Source organism: Pangasianodon hypophthalmus, chromosome 23, assembly GCF_027358585.1.
Source record: "Pangasianodon hypophthalmus isolate fPanHyp1 chromosome 23, fPanHyp1.pri, whole genome shotgun sequence".
Classification (NCBI taxonomy): Eukaryota; Metazoa; Chordata; class Actinopteri; order Siluriformes; family Pangasiidae; genus Pangasianodon; species Pangasianodon hypophthalmus.
In genome coordinates this window covers 16999425-17020841 of record NC_069732.1, presented here as the reverse complement: position 1 = coordinate 17020841, position 21417 = coordinate 16999425, and the positions used below count along the sequence as shown (strand labels likewise).

Below are 21417 nucleotides of genomic sequence, written 5' to 3'. Positions count from 1 at the left end.
TCTTACCTAGATAAAAGAATTGCACCAAAGGGAAAAACGCCCCAGGGTTCAATTCAAACTGACTAAACACTGCATATGTGAAAACACTCTAAGTACCCTAAACTTGCTAAAATATGGATTCATATATTTGAAAGCGTGTTTAAAATATAATAACCGAAGCTGCAGTGTATCTGTGCCATGTAAAATGAAGACGATGGTGTTGTCATGGTGTGCAAGTTTGAGGAGCTGGAAAAGTCTTGCGAGTGGGTGGTTTTTACTTTAATGCTGCGTTGGGAAGCAGTCAGATATGCAGCTTTTTGGACAAAAGAGGGAATACATTTAAAATGACATTCATTAGAACTATACTGAAAGTCTCCATCAAAAGTCTTAAACTAGACTTGGCTTGTGAGATCGTCTGTAATATGCCATCATCCTTTCATGCCCACTAATAGCACTGATTGACTATAGTATCGCCTGTGGTTTTGAAAGGGGTGTGGCCAAACGCGCATAACACATCTCATGTACACGTAACGTCATTATAGCGGGGAAAAAACTATCCAGAGGATGGTAACAAGTCGACTGCAGCAGCTAGTAGCATTTAGTCTTTTATAAAATTAATTATCCATTAACAAGGTCTTGCAAAACAAACGATGCTGCATACAAGGCATGTCATAACCACCTCCGACACTTTTTCATTTTACGCTAGACACTGCTCGATGTTGTAAATATAATGTACAGAATCTGTACATACATACATAACCACTGTGAAGTGTGTTAATCCAGTGAGATTTCAGCTCATAAGCTCTGCCGTTAGAACTTTCTACAACCTTTGAATTACAAACCAATGCCAGCGCACACACGCTGCTACAGCCTGAAACATTTAGTAAAGCCTTTTCTGTGCGTTCGATACGTCTGCTCGTTACTTGTCAATTTGTCTGTAAAACACAAACACGTGTTCCACAGACTGGAAGAAAGTTGATCATTCTACACTACAGACATTTCTTCTCTTTCTCCTAGCGGTCAACTGAATATCTGTTCATTAATTCTTAGGTTTTTCTAATATTAATATTAGTCAGAAGGCACATCCCTAGTTAGGACCTACTCATCGAAATTCCATCTGTAAGCAGAGTGTCTGATGAGAGGTTCATCCGAAACTCGTTTTTCTGTATTCGTCCTTTCTTTGCATTGAACACATGAAGAAATGATGAATTCCCACTTTCTAAACTACTTGCGCTGATTTTACAGCATGTGCAACATGAGTTGCGTGTTGTAAACAATTGTTTTAACGTACGTCAAAGCGTACTGCTGCAAGCCAATTTGATGAACATTCTAGACCTTAAGAAGGTGCAGTTGCTGCTGAATTGTGCTCAGTTGTTCTCTCGCATGACTCGGGCAACCTTATGAAATTCGCTGGAATGATCAGTAATCTCGAAATCGTAATATTGAGATAATGTAATGAATAACCTAAATGTTGGTCTCTTTTTTTTTTTTTTTTTCCTACCTGTGCTTTACAGTTATGCTTTTCATAAATCGATCATTGGGAACTCCAGAGGTGCTAGCAAATGGGATGATGGAGAGAGGAAATATTCTTGTAGTTTAAGGAGGTGCAAAAAAATTGTTTGGAAGATGAAGTCTGGTTAATGGATTTCTCAAATGTACTTCAAACTTTTCTTGTGGTGCTGGATGACACTTTGAGGAGTTTTAATGTGCTACCTAGGGAGCCTCCCTTAAATAATTGCAAAAAGAGAACCTAATTGATTTTTCTGTGGACTCAGAGTGATGATACTGACGCTCTTGTTTGTGGATTTTATGAGCTGCTGTTTGGTGAGGAATCGAACAGAGTGGCAAGCAGCTTGATGTTGCTGAAGGCAAGGGAGCATCTCTCCACAGGCTCTGTGAATATTGACATGCCTGCTGCTCAAATCATTAGAAGGCTGAGGATGAGGCTGAGAGCTGGGAATAATCACTGGAGGCTGCAGTAAACTCGGCTCTGCTCCCCTCCCCATCCTTCCCTCTCACAAGTCTCTCACAAGTCCTAGCGCAAGGCTCATAACAAATTCCTTCAATATAATGTCTACGGTTCACACGGCATGCGGCTATTCCCCTTGTACTGTGCTGGAATGGAGACAAGGTTTTATATCCTAGATCAATAAAATAGAGAGCCAAAAAACACGGGACATTCCATGGCGGGTCACATGAGAAGACGCTTCGTTGCCTATCAAAATTATAAAAGACTTTCCCGTAATCTTTATCAGTATTTGGTTATGAATTAGGCTTGGAGAATAACTCACTTTTAATAGCCCCATCATCAGCACTTGAATTGTTATAAATCCGGTGACAGTCTGTCTTGGCTGAGCGTCATGGTTAATTATTTATTATTATTATTATAGTTAATTATTTATAAGAAGAATTTTATTATTTGAGTCATGTTAAGCCGTAATCAGTAACTACTGTAATTATATTGTAAATAGGGCAACATCTAACAAATAATTATAACCATATCATATGGTTTAAAAAAAAAAAAAAAAGAAGAAGAAGAAGAAGCTATAACTGATTCACATCACTCTGCCCAGGTCACACCCCTGGCCCCATCCCATGTGTTTGTCTGCAGGGTTGTCATGGAAACCTATTTTCTCGTCAATCACACCCAGTTCCCACCCTGCTCTCGTCCTCGCCTCGAACGTATTTTGAAAGTGTGTGTCTGTGTGTGTGTATATACGTATGTATACGTATATATGTAAGTTGGTGAGAATGTACTTTATATATTATATTCATATATATATGTGTGTGTGTGTGTGTGTGTGTGTGTGTGTATATATATATATATATATATATATATATATATATATATATATATATATATATATATATATATATATATATACGAAGTACATTCTCACCAACTTCTATAAACAAATTAAAGAGCTCAGGTGACAAAAAAAAGACAGATTTCAACATTTAATAGTCATTTAATATATAGTCAAGTAAACCAACATTCACAAACCAGGTGGGAAAAATAAGTACACCCTATAATTCATTAACATGTAGAACCTCCTTCAGCAACTATAAGTTGAAGTAAACATTTTCTGTAGCAGTTTCAGTCTCTCATATCGTTTTGGAGAAATTTTGGTCCACTCTTCTTTACAACATTGCTTCAGTTCATTGATGTTTGAGGGCATTTGTTTATGCACAGCTCTCTTAAGATCCAACCACAGCATCTCAATGGGTTTGAGGTCTGGACTTTGACTTGGCCATTCCAACACCTTGATTTTTTTTTTTTCATCTTTAGCCTTTCAGATGTTGATTTGCTGGTGTACTTGGGATCATTGTCCTGTTGCATGATTTTTGTCCTAGCTTAAGCTGCTGGACAGATTTGTCTTGCATTTGTCTCAAGAATATTCTGTAATAAAATGGAGTTCATCACTGTATCAATGACTGCAAGTTTCCCAGAGCAAGCCCAAATCATCACCCCTCCATCACAGGTGGTATGGGGTGTTTGTGATGATACCTTGTGTTTGGTTTTTGCATGATCAAACATCTCCACCTTGGTCTCATCAGTCCAAAGGATATTGTTTCAGAACTTTTGTGGCTTCCATGAAAGCCATACCTGTTCAGTCTTTTTCTGTTTGTGCTGTCATGAACATTAACACTTAATATGCTTACAGAGGACTGTAGATCACATGATGTAGCCCTTAGGGTTTTCTTTTATCGCTGAGCATTAAACAGTCTAACTTTGGACTGAATTTGCTGGAATGTCCACTCCTGGGAAGATTGGCAATTGTCTTGAAAGCTCTCCATTTATAAACAATCCTCTTCACTGTACAATGATGAATTTCAAATTGTTTGGAGATGGCCTTATAACCTTTCCCAAATTGATGAGCAGCAAAAGATGCTTCTTTAAGGTCATGGCTGATGTCATGTCTTGTTGGCATGATGTAGGCACACGCCTGAATGAACACCAAACACAACTTTGCTAAAAGATTTGGCCAGTTGTATGCAAAATGAATCGAAAATTGTGTTTCAATTGGCGAGAAAACCATTTTTTTTATTTGTGCAATTGAAATTGAACAAATCAGGGCTTGAAATCCAGATAAGACAGATAAGTTCCTAAACTGTTTAGCTGTTTGCCTCATGGCATAAAGTGTTTTGGTGTGAAGAATAATTTATCTTGTAATCATTTATAGCCAACATCTTGGTTTGAACCGTGCATGTTAACATGTGCATGTATTTTATTGTCTTATCTTATCCAGGTGTCCAACTGTATTGCAAATTTATGGTCATATTTATCAATCTTTCCCACTCTATCAGAAAACACTACCTCCTGCTACTTTGGCCAAAAGTCAGTAGTTTGTACAAGAACTCGATGGGTTAAAAACGACTGACCACGGTCTCAAAACAATGAGTAGTCTACATGATCAAATGTTTTCTCATTTCAAAACACATCTCGGTCATGTAGCCCTGCGTGTTTATACTTTATTCCTTTTATTTGGATTTTGGGTAATTTTAATCATACTTAGTGTTCAGTGTCAGTAGTGCATTTATGTTGATCAGAGTGTGCATTATGTAGTGCTGGACAGTAGGGTAGGTATTTAAATAAATTAGCTTGTAAACTATTTTTTCGACCCAGTAGCATTGAAAATAGCTACATAGCTAAATGTTCTTAATGTGTATAATATTTTCAAGACACATTGTCTGCAAGTCGCCAGTTTGCTTTATGTTCTCAGTGAAGGTGATGGGAGTTGATCCTAACAAAGAGTCGACGGCCTTAAGAGTCAACTCCAAAGCCATGGAGTCGATTCCACACATTGACAATATGATTCATCTTGTGCAAACATGGCAAGCACAATGTATTCAGTGTCTGATTATTACAGTTATTGAGACAGCCTGTGGATATTGACGTTTATGTTGATTTGGAGTGAACAAATCAGGGCTTTAAAAGCTCTCAGGTAAAATCTCTCCTAATGATTGATTCCATTTGGTCACACAAACCTGTAGGAATGCATCTTTAACAGAGCACTGGAGGAAGATAAGTACAGCAATGCCGCTTCTTCATGTGCGTGTAATTGTTAGATAGAGATGCAATAATTGTACCAAAAAAGTTGAATGTCAGTCTTACAGTATTTACTAGGATGTTGAGGTTGTTCAATAAATGTAAGCGTAGATCCCTGCTTAGTTACTAAGCAGTGTGCACGGTAAATGTAAAAATTATTTAACCTCGTGCTGAAGGACTTCTGTTTCAGTTCGAGATATTGATCTGCTCGTTGCAGTGGTTATTAGTCCTTACAAAGCCAGAAAAATCAAAACGCGCAGTCCAGCTCTGTAATCGCACATATACATGTGCGACTAAACCACAGATTACAACGTTGCAGTGCTATTCTTATGTGATTATTGCAGTGGCAAATCATTTGCAGTGTTGAAATAAAGACTTCCTGGTGCTGTAAATGATCTGAGAAATTCCTGCTGTGGGTGTTGGGAGCATGCTGACCTACTCTGTTTATGATCATGTTGTCTTAACAGACAATAGACTACTTTTCAAAATGTGAGATTTGAATGAAGGACTTGTTATAAACTATTATACACCCACATTTACATAACAGATGTGCTTAATTCACAACCATGAGACAAGAGTGATTGTTGTAAATATGGCACAGTATACACATTTGATACCTGCTCTAATTATTGGCCTGGCTTACTGACAAGTGCAGACATCATTGTATTTGTGACAAAGTCGTAAGCCCTAATGTCAACAAATGTTGACACTTTGGCTATTCTCCTCAGTGCTTTAATTAAATATTAGAATATTCTGTGTAAATAAAACCCCAGTGAGTCCTTCAGTATTAGAATATTAAGCATTACATAAGAAGCTCGAATGACCTAGCTAGGTTAAATGTAAGGAGTTTGAAACATTTCGTTTTAAAAATAAGGTCATCGGAAATTCATAATCATGACTAAAACAGAGTGCATGCTAAATTCAGGAGTATCAGTCTTGGTGCCAGCTGTAGCTGACCTGACTATACTTCTCACGACTGACATCTAATGGCTGATTTATACGTGTCACGTCGCTTTTGCATGTCCTCAGAAATTAATGCCACGTGTCCCCGTGGTGCAATACCAACATAAATAGTGGAGGCAGTATAGCACCATGTGACACTGTGTCCCCGACTGAATAAACAAACTAATGTCTAGTCTCAAGTTACATACTAATGGTTTTCCTATTATAGATAGTGTTTGAATTTTAAAAACCTCTTAAACCTATCAAAGGGTCTGCTTTGTGTACAAGTCTTCTGCATTTTCTAGATTAGTCAATATTTTTGAATTTCCCATGAGGGTTTTTGATTTGAGATGGAGATCATGACAACAATCACGCCGACAGCGAAAGGTTTCAAAGCGAAATGGAGCTCGTCAGTCTGTTTAACGTCACTGTGAATGAAATGGCTGAACATTTTTCAGTTTGACTTGGAAACCAGACGAACAGAGATGTTTTGGCCACATTTAATCCTCCAGATCAGGGTTACACGATATTGAAGAAAAATGCAATATGCGGTACGATAATGCTAAAAATGTGTAAAATCAATTAAAATGTTCTTTTGAGGAAACGAAAGCATTCTCTGCTGTCTGTGTCACCCTTAAACTTTGACTTTTTGTAACTTTTTGAAATATTAATCATTATCGCAATATGCATATCACGATATTTGTGATATTTCGATAATTTTAATATTTTGTGCATATATTGAACAATGACGCTCATTTAGCAAGTGCGTGTACACATGCTGAAAGTGAAATATATTTGCACCCTCACTTGCAAACTTCTTTTGCTTGCATTTATTTCCAGATTCTTGCAAGATGTTAAATTCAACTTGTTAGCTGCCCAGAGAAGAAGGAAAGAGATCATGTCAAGACTCAATATTGCTTCATACTGGAACTAGCTAGAACTGAAAATTACCATTCACCTTTTTTTCATATTTCTCTAAAAGATCTCCCAAGGTGCTGAGATTTTCATATTTCTTGTAGGCCTTGTTGGTTTTTGTTCCATGTTTTCAGTTGAATGTAGATCGCTACAGTAAACTGAGCAGAAGTTAGAAATCATTTGGATTCTATAAGAAGGGGATTTTACTAGCTAATACGTGTTAGCGTAATGAGTGATGATTGTATTGTATACCGTCCATGTTCCCTTTGAGTGGAGCTAGTTCTTCCTGTATGTTTAAATAGTTTAAGGATTAGATGCATTCAGCTGTAACAGATGCCACAGAATGGAAAATAAATAGGTTTTTGCTGCTCGATGCGTCTCTATATCTCTGGAGCCCCGGTTAATCTGTGTACTTTTAAAATAGATGAAAATACTCCATTGGAACGTGTTAAATTTTTCAGCAAATAATTTAGACTCTATGAACTAATTATGTATTTTTATAGTCATCATGTTTTTCGGGTTGTCCGTGCATCCATCTGAAATTTTCGTTAGCGAGATAGCTCAAGAACCAGTGGTTGAATGTTTGTAGGATTTAAATGGAATTATCATTGCAACCTGCAGATGAACTGATTAGATTTTTTAATTGATCCAAACAGGGTCACAGTCACAGCAGGATCAAATGTCTGATACAGTATTTCGTCAATAACTTCCTTCCTGTTTGAAGGACTACACTTAGACATCGTGGTTGATGCCATTGCCATCAAGTTCTCCTTGTTTTTGTAGAATTTAATGAATTCCTTCCCTTCTGAAGGCAGTGTTTCATTGGTGGAATGAATCAAGTGAAAATCTCAAGTTCTTTTCAGAAGTGAGGAATTAATCGTGAATATTTGAGACATATTCTGCCTTGACCTGAAACTGCTTTTTGTGCATGACTGTAAAGCTGTAAGTTTTCCAAAAACTAATTTCCTCTTCTCCCTGTTCCATCTTGTAGACACGGGACATGGAGGGAGCAGTTCAACCCTTACTATGTCAACACCGGCTACGCCCTGGCACCCGCCACCAGTGCCAATGACAGTGAACAGCAGAGCATGTCAAGTGACGCAGACACCCTCTCCCTAACAGACAGCAGTGTGTAAGTACACACACACACACACACACACACACATCCTCACAAGTACATGAGCGTAGATGTTGCCTGTTGCTGTTATCCCTGAGCTGCAAGTTAGTCAGATCATCTGGGTTTCCCTTCCTCTCAGAGCGGTATCAGTAGGAGTGCCGCAAGGTTCGCAATACCCCTTCATCACTGTAGCGAATTTCCTGTGTGGGGTGTGTGAAGTTGCGGCCGAACTCGGAGCAGCATCTCCTGCACTTCTGTGGGACCAGGAATGAACCAGGCTTCCTCTGAGGTGGCCCCCATCTGCTCATTACCCACCCTGGCCTCGAAATGTCATTACTTATGCTAATTATAGAGCTTCGAATTGAGCTTTAACTGGGCTTCTGTAGTCTGTAATTTGAAGGCATTGACTTTGTCTTCCTTTAAATTATTTTTCCTGAACTTAAAGGGTCTGTCCCCTACATTGTATGGAACATGTGGAGATTTGTGAAAGGGCTGAAAATGAAATCCTGACAGCAGATCAGTCTTTTTAATTTCCGCTTTTTTACAGGGATCCTAACCACATGCAAATACTATAGGTTGATTATATTTGCCACAGAGGCAGCAGTATGATGGTGAATTTGGGGGGGAAATGCAACATGCAGCATTTTTTTCCATTATCAGTCTGTACTGTAACTTTTTTTTTTTTTTTTACCCTTTAAACCTATAACCAATCAGCTAGTTTTCTGTAACCCACTGCCCTCTCTTGTATTCATGGGCCCTCATTGCAGAACACATGCTATCGTTTAGCACTCCTGATTTCTTCCATCTAGGCAGGAAGTGTGTTTCCATTTAGGGAGGTGAACAAGGACATGGAGACGCAGCCAGAGAGATGGATAGACACGGGGAATGTGATAAGTTCAGAGATAGCACCGGGGAACCATGTTAAAAGAAACATGAAAGGCAGTGATGCAGGGAAGAAATGTGTGTCTGAAGTGGGCTAGATTAGAGGCTGTAGAGGTGCAGTGGCACAGCGGGACACGGTGTACCCAGGGGGATAAAAGCCTCCCCAGGGCCACGGCACAGAGGGTCCCACATCCACTCAGCTCCAGGAATGGCAGGCTGCTGCTTTCACGATTCAGACAGGCGTGCACTCACTGTCTGCAACACAACGGGGGGAAAAAATCATTCTGACTCTGCTTTGTGCAAGCCTGGTGAATTTGAATATATTCTTAGCGCAATACGTTAAAAATGTGTGTCAGACTATCTTTGCTTTCACATTTTGTATTCAAATTTATGAAGCTTGATGGAGGTATACTCCTTGGTCAGCCATTTGTATTTGCTGTATTTTTGTTTTCAGTTGCTTTATATTATGTATATTTATTTATGAGGTACCATGAGGTAATTCCAGATGTGGTGAAGTATTACCATATTAAACCCACTGTCTTTCTATGTCAAGATAGTGCCATGTTCTTATGAATATTTTATAGATTAATTCAAAATCCCATGTTTGTCTCCCATTAGAGATGGAGTCCCTCCCTATAGATACCGTAAACAGTCTCGACGTGAGATGCACGAAAGTGCCAAAGCTAATGGGCGAGTGCCACTACCTCATATTCCTGTAAGTACCCTTTAAACAAGACTTGTTGACTCTCCACACATTGTAGCCATTTTACCTTTTGCTCTCCCTCCCCCCTGTCTGTGCAAACACCTCTTTCCTTTCCTTTCTTTTTTTTTTTATAACTGCCTATCATCTGTGGTATTTTTTTTCTCCTTTTTCTTGACGTTCTCCTTTCTGTCTTCTCCCTGCCTCCCCTGAAATGAATGTGCATTCTTAAGATGCACAATGGTGTCTGCGGGGGGCTTTGATCATGTGCTGGCGAATCGCTGATGGAGAGAAAGAGCGAGAGAGAGAGAGAGAGAGAGAGAGAGAGAGAGAGAGAGAGAGAATGTCTGTATGTGAGCGTGAGCGCTGTCTGAAGCGTACTTGATGCTCTCTTCAGCTATGCCTGCCCATGAAGGCTGGGCTCTGAAGGCTAGGCTTTCCCGTTGCACTGACTGGTCCCTAATTGGAGCCTCTGAGATGGAGCTAACCTGCATTTCCTCCCGTCAGGAGCTTTCACACACCATATAAAGAACAAGGGGACAATTGCAGTACATCTCAAGTTTTAACCAAACGTGTAAATATGTTGTTGGAATGTACTCTATAAAGAATGAGCTCCAGTGCCACATGTTGTCCTATGTTAAGTTGAAACACCCGTCAGTAACTGGCACATAACTAGGACTACAGTGTAAATGTCCATACTGTACATCAGAATAGGATTTTCTTTTTTTTTTTTTTTTGTGCACATTTTGGTTCAGTTTGGTAGAGGTGGTGCTTTTCTTTTCTTCAGCAAACCACACATTCCCAGAATAACGGCAATATCCCAGCAACGTGAAGCGCCACTGCAAACAATATAACTATTTCAGATTGTCTTCTTCGTAACTGTAAACTAATCATTTATGGTTAAGCTTCAAACTGTCGTCGCTATTCAGTCAGGTGAGTTGCTTTTCCAGACCATTGTAAGGAAGGAATTTTATGTACTTCACCAAATTTTACTTGAATCCCCTGATACAAAGAGCTGCTAATAAAAATAAAGATGCTAACCAGACTCAAGATCTTTTACATGCGATTGGTCTGTATTAATGCACGTAACTAGCTAACTGACTTGGCACGTTATGACTTTACATTAGATACTACTGTTATGACTAGTCAGTTAGGGCAAACAAAATGCGTGACTGTTCAGCACACCAGAGCGTTCAGTTGCTTGGTGGGCTAGCGAAGGAAAATATGATTCGTTCACCCTTGAATCTCGTGATGTAAAAGCCTTTGTTGTGGCACGTCCTGCTTGACACATTAGTGGTGCTACATATGAAACATTACACAAGTTAAGAGTCATTGCTTGTGGGGTCTGCAATTATTGTTTGATAAGATGACAGACTTATTATTCTGAGCTTGAAGTGTAGTCTAGCAGCTCACGGAATTTGCAATAGTAAATGCCCCTTGTCGAAGGTGTTTACGTTTTAGTTTACGTTAAATAGTTTAGAATACATTCCGTTATGTATATTACCTTTGGAACAGTGTCCTGATTGCAGCTTTGCTGTTAAATTAAAAGATTGTTTTATTCTAGAGCAGTGTAAATAATAATACATATTGTATTTATTTGATTTGGTTGATTTTTCTTTTTCAAGGCTTTGTTTGCAGTACTTAAATGATTTGTGACAATTTCTAATCAAGGCATTAAGAATGCCATAACGTCCGTCACTTGTGTCGCTTTGAGGCGAGCAAATTCTGTTCTTCAGCAGATTTATCATGCTTAGTCTCACAGGAGAGCAAGGTAAAAAAAAAACAAAACAATCTTTTATTCTTGAAGGGTGGTCTAGCTCAGTCAGTAGCCACAACATCTTGTCAAGGCTTGACAGATACTGCTGCTTCACTGGGCATGTAGCCATATGGGTTGGGAATGAGAGTGAAGCATCTAAAGTGAGTCAAGACATAGAACAAAGAGAGCTAAAATGGAGAGTCCAAATCAGATTTGACCCTGTAATCAAAATGTTAAGAGCTCCTGTAAGGTTTTGCTGGCCAGTCTTTTTGATTCATCCCTCATTTACGGATTAATGCATTTTCTTGACTTGTATTTAGAGTTCCACAGAAAGAAAACAGGATGCTGAAGAGAAGAAGATAGTATTGTGTAGACCTTTTGATCTAAACGTATCGCTCTTATGAAGAGCTGTTTGCTAGTCAAACTAAAATGAGTGTGTTCATCTTGATAAAGGGTTTTTCAGTTCAGCAACACAAATGAAATGACGTAACAGAAACACAGCATCTATGCAGCGGAATAATGGCGTTGCTTAACAGATTAGTGATGGCGTATGCCAGATTTAGTAATTGTGATTATTCCAAACGGGTTAATCTGGTTCTTAGAACACACACAAGAGCTCGATTAGTGTAGCAGGATGGAGTTGTGTGAGGTAACTGCACACTCCCCATGTTGACTGGAAAGTGTAGATATATCATGACTCGTATTTCCACTCGACGCTAAGATCAGCTAGACAGTGTTGTGCTAATGAGAATGGCATGGAGAGACCTGTAAGTTTTATTCTTCACCCCACCCCTTTTTTTTTCCCTCTTGCTGACAATGCAGTGAAGAGGCGTGCATGTGTTAGTCTGATGTCACTATGAGATACTAAATCAAGATCAGTAAATTAGGCTTGAGCAGTATTTAGCTACTTTATTTGTGCTCAACTGACTGTTTTTAATTTCCACAAATAAAATTGTTCCTGCACATATACACTATATGGTCAAAGGTTTGTGGACACCTGACCATCACACCCATATGTGGGCCTTCTCCAAAGTCTTGCCACAAAATTGGAAGCACACAATTATATAGGATGTCTTCACTGGAACTAAGAGGCCCAAATCTGTTCTAGCATGACAATGCAACTGTGCACAAAGCGAGCTCCATGAAGACATGGTGTGTGAAGGTTGGAGTGGAAGTACTCGAGTGTCCTGCACAGAACCCTGACCTCAACCCCACTGAACACCTTTGGGATGAACTGGAACACTGACTGCACCCCAGACCTCCTCACCAACATCAGCGCCTGATCTCACTAATGCTCTTTTATCTGAATGAACACAAATCCCCACAGCCACGCTCCAACATCTAGTGGAAAGCCTTCCCAGAAGAGTGGAGCGTAGGGAGAACAACATCTGGAATGGGATGTTCAGCAAGCACATATGAGTGTTATGGTCAGGTGTGCACAAACTTTTAGCCATATAGTGTAGGTCATTGAGTCTTTCTTTAAGTACATAGCTAATCACTCTTTTGCTGACCTTGCAAGCTCAACCTCTAACCAGGGGTGTCTAAGTAGGGCACTGTAATTTCCTGCACATGCCCTGGGCCACCCTATTCTAACGTTCTCTGTGATTTTTTTTTTTTCCTAATCATCACTTTTGTTTCTGCTCATCGCTCTGCCTTCCAGCAGTGGGGTCTCTTCCCTTTTTTATTTTTTTTTTTTAAAAACATTCTTTAAGCATTGTTTAAATCATTCTTTTGGTCATGTTTCTGTGTAGCGCACAAACCGGATGCCAAAGGATATCCATGTAGAGCCAGAGAAGTTTGCAGCAGAACTGATTAGCCGGCTAGAGGCGGTCCTGAGGGAGCGCGAGGCCCAGGAGAAACTAGAAGAGCGCCTCAAGAGGGTGCGGCTGGTGAGTCTGCTTCCAAAATGGGGGAGGGGGGGTGGGGAGGGTCTCAGTCTCCTTGCTGTGAGCCTAATATTTGATGTGTAAATGCATTTTCTTTATCTGAAAACTATGCTCAAAGAACTAAGCATGCAGCAGGATGCATCATGCATAGGCTTATCAGACATTCCTATTCATTTCTGTTGTCTCTTTGTCTTCAGTGTCAGGTGAAACACCTGTGCTGGCTGAGACGTTTGCTAGTCTGGCTCTGAGTAATGACTTTGTTTGAAGTGAGCTGTGGCGTGAAAAAATCCAACGCTCTCCACAAATCGGCATCTTTTCCTCCCACACAAAGCCAGGTGTTAAGTCTCAAGACAGATAATTTGTGTAGTTTGGCCGCCCGTAAGACGCACCGCTGTCACGGACCAGTAGCTCTCAGTTATTAAGAGCTTGAAGTAGGAATTTCATTGTCTTTTAATTGATATTCTTACCACTCGCCGCCTTCCTCTGAGATTAGCACTGTTCTGCACATTGAGGAAAGATGAGTTGAGCTCATTTCAAGGTTTTCCCATCAGTGGAATGCAACAAGTGTAAATTTGGTTTTACCAGCATTTTTTAGTAATTATTAACATGTGGCACAGACCTTCCACATAAACTGTAAAATTCTGAATTCAGTTTTTACAGGTGCTGCCAAATGACTAACTTGTTGGTTTTTGTGTTGCATTTTGCATGCTGACCAATCACTGATTTGATTACAGTGAAATTGCGATGAATATACTCACTCATATGCCTTCCCTGTATGAGGCCTTACTTAGGGGCTCAAACTACCTCTGCTCAGCGGATCAGAGATTGATATGCATGAATGAGGCTGATTCAGACCTAATGACTTAAGAATTAATGGATTTTGTATTGGAGATTATGTTGGGCCTCTAATTCTAAACTATGGCATATTATTGGGCTACTCTGCAGTATGACCATGGTGTGATGTTGGAGTGTGTGTGTATATATATATATATATATATAATACACATAATACACTTCTTGCCTCTTGTTTACCTCTGAATATCACAATCAGTGAGAATCATTTAACCTATTTCTTTAAAATGAGACCAAAGGTCTGGAAGTCATCATTCGTTGTCCCTGCAGGAGGAAGAAGGAGATGATGCAGATGTGTCCACGGCGCCATCTCTAGCTAGCCACAGGCTGCCCCCTGCTGTGCATGTGCAGCACCACACGGCACGCTACTCAGACACGGCCTACAGTGGGTTGGGGCTGCGCGATGCGCATGAGGAGAACCCTGAGAGCATCTTGGATGAGCACGTACAGCGCGTCATGAAGACGCCTGGCTGTCAGTCACCCAAGTCTCGGTCACCTGATGGCCTTCCTGCGACCAAGATGCCTGGGCATATTGGCCCGCTGCCCAGTGGCCAAGGAAAACACCAAGCAAGGCTGGGACCCAAGGGTGAGCTGGGACATGTTTACCACCACAAACATACACATCACACACACCATGCCGAGGGAGAAGGCATGAGGCCATGGAACATGGAGCAGCACCATTATGGCTCCAAGCCTAGGAATTACTCAGATGGCACCAATGCTATGGAACCCATTGGATATAGGTGAGCTCCCTCTACCTTTTCAATATAAGAGATTGTACAAGGCTAATACAAGACAAAACTGATGATCATAGCTGATGTTGGTTAGCATGGCAGGAATAAAACAAATGGTTAACTTTATTTTAGCAGTAAAGGTGCCACACTGTCAAAGCGGCCGTACAAGAAAGGTGAGGACATGCGGAACTTTGAGTTACGAGAAACAGCTCCAGAGGAGCTGGACAGAAATCAGAAGATCCTGCAGTGGATGATGGAGGGAGAGAAGGAGGCAGGGCGCTACAAGAAGAGCCCCTATGGGTGAGTAGGTCACACTGGTCGTGCACGATGCTAGGGCTAATGATTGTAGATAATTAAGCTTTTACACACTATTTAGGTTTTATATGATGAGACTTACAGTACAGTATTTACATTTCACCATACCTTACCAGTCAGTGCAGTTACCATTGAGGGCAACAGTCCGATGTGTTTGCAAATTTTAATCTTTTACCTGAAGCTAATTAGCTGTTTAAAGACAAACACTGATTTATTCTACAAGTAGAACTGGAGGTGTTCCTGCTTATTTGGAAACTGCAGCTACCCTGGCTGTTTGTGGATAAGATTGCCTAATCCTGTATACATGTGAGGTTCTGGAGGTGTTCAGTAGTTGAATGTGTTTGGCATCAATAGAGAATGAGGGGTGCTTGTTATGATGGTATGTACTTTGTAATCACCACAGACTGCAGGACAATAGGCTTTTCTGCAGTAAAACCAAAGATTAAAGTGCTTTCACCCATGGCATTTTAGCGTACCTGATTTCACACAAATGTATGGAAATGTCCTAGACAAGACCTGCATATAGCATCTGTGTAAACTGTGACTGTAGATGTGAAACTTGTACTTTTATGTAACCTTGTTTGCAAAGCTGGTTTGCTTCAAAAAGGGGTGATGTGAAAGTGAGCTGAAAAAAAAAAAACAAGAACAGAAACTAGAAACAGATACTATAAAGCTGCCTTCAAAGAGTACCTTCAAAGCTTTCTGGCATTGAGAAGCTTTTCTGATTCTCTGATCTGTTCCTTAGGAGCCTCTCGGGCTCTAAGAAGACGCAGGGTCATGAGTCGGGCAGGCCGAGCTCAGTAGAGCGGCCGGGGGCTGTGCACCCGTGGGTGAGCGCGCAGCTTCGCAACAATGTACTGCCCTCACACCCCTTCATCCAGGATCCCACCATGCCCCCGAACCCAGCACCCAACCCCCTCACACAGCTGGAAGAGGCCCGCAGACGACTTGAGGAGGAAAAGAAAAAGTCCGGAACCCTGCAGACCAAGCAGAGGTGAGCTACTCTTCTATCTCTCTAAGAAGAGAATACAAGCTTTCTCTTCAAAGCTGTCAGCTTTCCCCCCTCAAGCATATTTGTTGTTTATCTTTTTCTTCCTTTGGGGGTAGACAATGTATATTGTTCAACAGGCCTGCTAACTTTTTGTTTTGTGAATTGTATTGTGAGTAGAGAAGTGGCAAAGGATCATGACTTAGTGTGGAGTGCCATGTGCAGTGGCTTTTATTATTCCCTTGCATCCCTGCATGCATGTAGCTGAGGCTGAACGTGGGTGGCATGTCTAATGTAGGAGTTGTTTCTCAGGTATGTGATGGAGGTGATCCAGAGAGGACGCACTGCGGTCCGGCCCGCCGTTTTTCCCACGTTCAACATGGTGCCCGCCGTGTCCGACACGGAGCTCTCCGAGGCCCAGTATGTCCCACTGGCCCAGTTTCCCATCATGCCTTTCTTACTGTGTCATCACTCTTGTCATTGACTCCTGCATCCACTGCTGAAAGCATTTTTTCCCTTCCTGGGCTGCACATGTCCTATTAACACATTCCAGCTTGTCCAAGTTCATGCCCCCACCCTTTCCCTTCTCATGTAGTTTTATAGCCATGTGGTGTAGTTAGCAAGTAGCCACCATCATCTTATTAGTGTGTTCTAACCTGTTGCTGGAAATGTTAAAAGCGGGACTCAGTTATGATTAGTTATTATGTATTTATTGTTTTTAAGAAACAAGGGATATCTGACACGCAGGGATTGGGATTGAGGGAACACTGAATGTGAACGCGTTGACACCATATTCTTGCCATCAGAGCCTGACTACTGCAAATAGCAACAAACTAAGATCTTTTGGACGGTCGTTTTTTTCCTCAAAAAGATTTGTTATGCAGATTTAATCCTTTCCTGGTCCTTTAAATGCTTTAATCAGACTTTTTACTCATCACTGATTTTTTTTTTCTTTGTTCTACAGACACAAAGGCATGAAAAAGCAACAGTGTGAGAACATTACTGTGGCGTATTACTTCTGTGGCGAGCCCATCCCATACAGGACCTCGGTCAAAGGAAGGATTGTCACGCTGGGACAGTTCAAGGAGCTGCTTACCAAGAAAGGGAGTTATAGGTAAAGTTACACCTAAGTTTTTTGGCTTTAAAAACAGTGATTACAAAATCAGGCAAAAAGTAATTGTCAGGCAGCTTTCTTCTGTAGAGCTTTTGGTGAATGAGCTGCTTGTCTTTGAGTCCAAAATAACTGGGCAACAGAAAATACAGACTAATGAAGCAGATTTTTATGGGAAAAATATGCTGTCAGTGTATGCTGCAATATGATGTAGCCTGAAAACAAGATACAGATGACAATAATTGACAAAAGTAGTGTAGCCTCGGGGTACAAGCCTAACAGTAACTTACTCTAGCTACAGTCTGAGCAGAGTTTTGCACGTTTTTCCCATGTTCACGTTGTTTCGTGTGTGCAGTTTTGTGTGCGTCTGTGTGTGTTACACTGAGACTGCCTAGTGTACCATCTAGTGTGTATCCCTGCCTTGTGCTTAGTGGAGTCTTGGAATTGGCGCAGTATCCACCACAAACATGTCCATGATAAAGCGAATACTGAAGACGCATGAATGAATGAGTTTAGATCATTATGACAAATATGCAAATCAGAAATACATAAGAATCAAATGAACATCTTATAGTATCGCAATATATGAGAAACGGTTTGAGGTTTGATTGCCATGAATGTTTCTAGTTGTATCATATTCGTTTGCCAGCTCTAGAATTTTGTCTCAGTTTAGCAGTCTGGGATTAATCAGCTGCCAGCTGATAAAATAAGTCTTAATGCCACACTGGTATACGGCAGATCCAAGTAATAAATGAGAAGCAGGCCAATATGGAGAAATCCCCACAGCCACTCTCCAAAATCTAGTGGAAAGCCTTCTCAGAAGAGTGGAGCTTATTATAACAGCAAAGGGGAAAGAAATCTGGAATGAGACGTTCAAAACGTACATAAGGGTGTGATGGATAGGTGTCCACAAACTTTTAGTCATATAGTGTTGCTTAAACCATGAAGGAAATATTGTGGCTGTTGGATTAAGGCTACTCACAACAGTGTCTATTGTGCAAGAACCAAGTGCTTAAGTTGCTTAAGTGTGATGTGACCAGTCCAGATAAACGTACTTTTCTTTTCTTTCCCCACTTTTACAGGTATTATTTCAAGAAAGTGAGCGATGAGTTTGACTGTGGTGTGGTGTTTGAGGAGATACGTGAGGACGATGCTATTCTGCCCATCTTCGAGGAGAAGATAATCGGCAAAGTGGAGAAGATCGACTGAAGATCAGGGAGGAGGAGGAGGAGGAGGAGGGAGCACAGAGAGATAGCATGGCCTTTTAGGAGGAGCTACTTAGCAGCCAGTAAGGGAAGGGAGCTAAGAGGAGGTGGGGTTAGATGGTACTGAGTAAGTGTGGGGGGTGGGAGAGGGATGAGGGCTGAGGGGTGTGAAAGAGTGAGAGAGTAGGGGAGAATGGGAGCACTGTGGGATGTACGCTATTGACTCAAAGGCTTCTACCTCTGCATTAGAGCCTTCTCTGGTTCCCCACAGGTGCCCTGTGCTACTGGTCACCGTGGTATGCAGCCTTCGGACTTCAGGACAAGGCAGCACACACTCACTCACCATTTTGGTGTATTTCTAACTTTGAAATGTAATGTAGCAGTGTAAAGTTTGGCTAGAAAAAAATAAGACTTGCTAAGAAATATGTTTACTAAAGCTGCATATTTTTGATATGACATATCAGAAGGAAGGTATCCTTTCTAATGTAACATCTCTTGTAATTTTATATGTACTGGTACCACGTGTACAGTCTGTTTAAAACAATGAAAAAAAGGAAAAAAAAAAGGTTTTATAACTATTTAAATATTTAAAAGGATTAAACCTATTGGTATGATCTTAACATTTTGGCAGATCCAGTTTGAGGTGATCGTAGTTGATGAGGCCCTTTTCATGCAGGTGGCTGGATGAAAACCAGGAACCACAGTCCATGCTCTATTAAGTGCTTTTAACTTGTAAACCGATCTTAAATGTTCTCCACTCAGAGTGGCACCAGGTCACGCTGCACTTTCTCTGCGATAATAGAGGGGAGTGGATGGTAGCTTACTTAAAAGACGTTGTTGAATGATCACGCCTTTATGTTGAGGTGTCAGCAGGGAGGAGGCAGTGTCAGACCCAGGCTTTGTATGTGTGAGTAATTCATTGGTTTTTACCTACAGCTGCTTCCCAAACAGAAAAAGAAAAAAAAAAAAAAAAGCACCAATACTCCCATTATCATCTGGCCTGAAGTGTGTGAACTGGCCCCAAGAAAACGTCTGTCAGCATTAGATGTATTAACAGAGTATAATTAACCTTATGGAAAATAGCACATCTGCAATTTGTAAAAGAGCTATTTTTATACGTACTATATATATCCATAATCAGAACAGGAGGATTTACTTAGTTGCTGTCCAAGTGCTTGCATATTTTCATATTCGGAGTGTGGTGGATCACTGGGGGCATCTGTAAGTGAATGTGTGTGGCTGTGTGGAGCGCTGCTGTGTACCACATACCACTAGCCTATATTACGATCATGTTTACACTTACCTTAATGTATTACAAAAGGATAATTGAGTAACGAATTGTAGCCTTTTAGCTTCACGTGGCTGAATTTGGTGCCTGTCAGGAATTATTATTATTATTATTATTATTATTATTATTATTATTATTACTATTGACATAAAATTCTATACTTGGTCACATTACACCAAAGAACAGTATACTGTAGGAATTACACATGTGTTGTCCATTTCCATCCATGTTTTTTGTAATTTCCATCCACTTGACCTGTTTTCACTGATTTACCCAAAAGCTTTGTGTCACAAGATAGAGCTCTTGCACAGTCTGCGTATAATTAGGGAATTCTTGTTGGGATGACACGCGGGATGACTCTTGTTTTAGTGTTTGCCGCTGGGAAGAGGCAAGCGCTGAATGGTGCTGCAAGTCTATATGCGTAATGTCCTGGTCTCCCATAAGATGATCTCGTCTTCCTGTGTTAAACGTTCTGTTGAACGTTTTAGGATCCCTGTCTGTGTCGTCTTTTTTTTTTTTTCTTCTCCTTCCCATCAAAACTCTATTATTCCTTAATTAGCTTGAACTAAATGGGTACTTCGCTACTATGGAACCTTTTTTCTTTTAAGTTTTTTTTTATTTGACTCATTGTAATTACAGTGTAATTGTCATCATGCTTGGGCTTTTTCAGTGAGCATGTAAAAAGGTTCATAATTACTGTGAAAAGCCTGAAAGTGAGCACCTCTCACTTAAGATGGATTAATTGTATATAGTACATTACGGAGTGCCTTGATGAGCATGCTCACGCTCTGCAGTCTCATCCCTTCTGCTCTTTCTGATTCATACCAGCGACTAGAATCATTGCTTTTTATTTCTAGCATTGTGTTTTTATTTTGCTTCTGTACATGAACATGTTTTTCCATGTGAAGTGTTGTCACACATTGAATAAGCCTTTTTCTATGTAAATATGTACATTTTCTGTGTTTTCAGCCAGCAACCTGATTTGGATATTTAGTGCCCTGGTTCTGCTTAAGTGTGCTGAGTTGTACAGTTATCATTTTATGGTACTTTGGACAATAAAGACATGTAATAAAACATCCTATTCATTGCTTCGTTTCGCCCCATACTCCTTAAATGTCTATTTAAAGTTGCTGGACATATGATGTTTTGCAAGTTACTTAACATGGGCTGTAATGTCATTTTTCATCATGCAGATTACATTTAAGGCATTTGGCAGATGCCCTTATCCAGAGCGAACTACATTCATCTTATTAATACAGTTGAGCAGTTGAGGGTTAGGGGCCTTACACATTCACGTCTCACACATTCAGGCAGAATATAGGGCTGCGTCTGAAAGTGGAAATAGTAATGACACCAGTGGTGTTCTGACAAAATATTTAGTACAGTAGTGCGCTGTATGAGATGCTGCCCATGAATTTGTGACTGATTAAATGCTGCTCTGTACTCAGTATTATAGAAACATTGGGAGAATAAAAAACATTGTCACACTCGTACACAATAGTCACAGAGAGAGACACAAAACCTTTTATTTGCTGGAGTGTAATCTCTCAGTGCATGGTTTGTGTAGGCTCGTGTCTGTCTGCACAGCTCTGAGATGGCTTCACACATCTACGAGGCTCATACACCACCTAAATATGCTAAATACACATGTTAAAATGTAGTGTAGCGAACAAAAGTATCACATCTGGTCACATTGA

The 21417-nt window shown here is 40.5% G+C and overlaps 1 protein-coding gene across 8 annotated transcripts in view; it reads left to right on the top strand.

Annotated features, from left to right (window-relative positions):
* axin1 (axin 1) overlaps window positions 1-20801 on the top strand; it is a 35620-nt gene extending 14819 nt beyond the window's left edge. For 4 of the 8 annotated variants that reach the window (XM_053228425.1, XM_026929685.3, XM_026929687.3 and 1 more), the window contains exons 3-10: window positions 7878-8018; window positions 9504-9600; window positions 13093-13230; window positions 14350-14822; window positions 14946-15113; window positions 15874-16122; window positions 17081-17230; window positions 18310-20801. In XM_053228425.1, coding sequence (XP_053084400.1) covers window positions 7878-8018; window positions 9504-9600; window positions 13093-13230; window positions 14350-14822; window positions 14946-15113; window positions 15874-16122; window positions 17081-17230; window positions 18310-18436 — 1543 coding nt within the window. In that variant the 3' untranslated portion in view covers window positions 18437-20801. The other 4 variants (XM_034298548.2, XM_026929688.3, XM_053228427.1 and 1 more) reach the window with 4 other exon arrangements.
* Window positions 20802-21417: the final 616 nt, after the last annotated feature.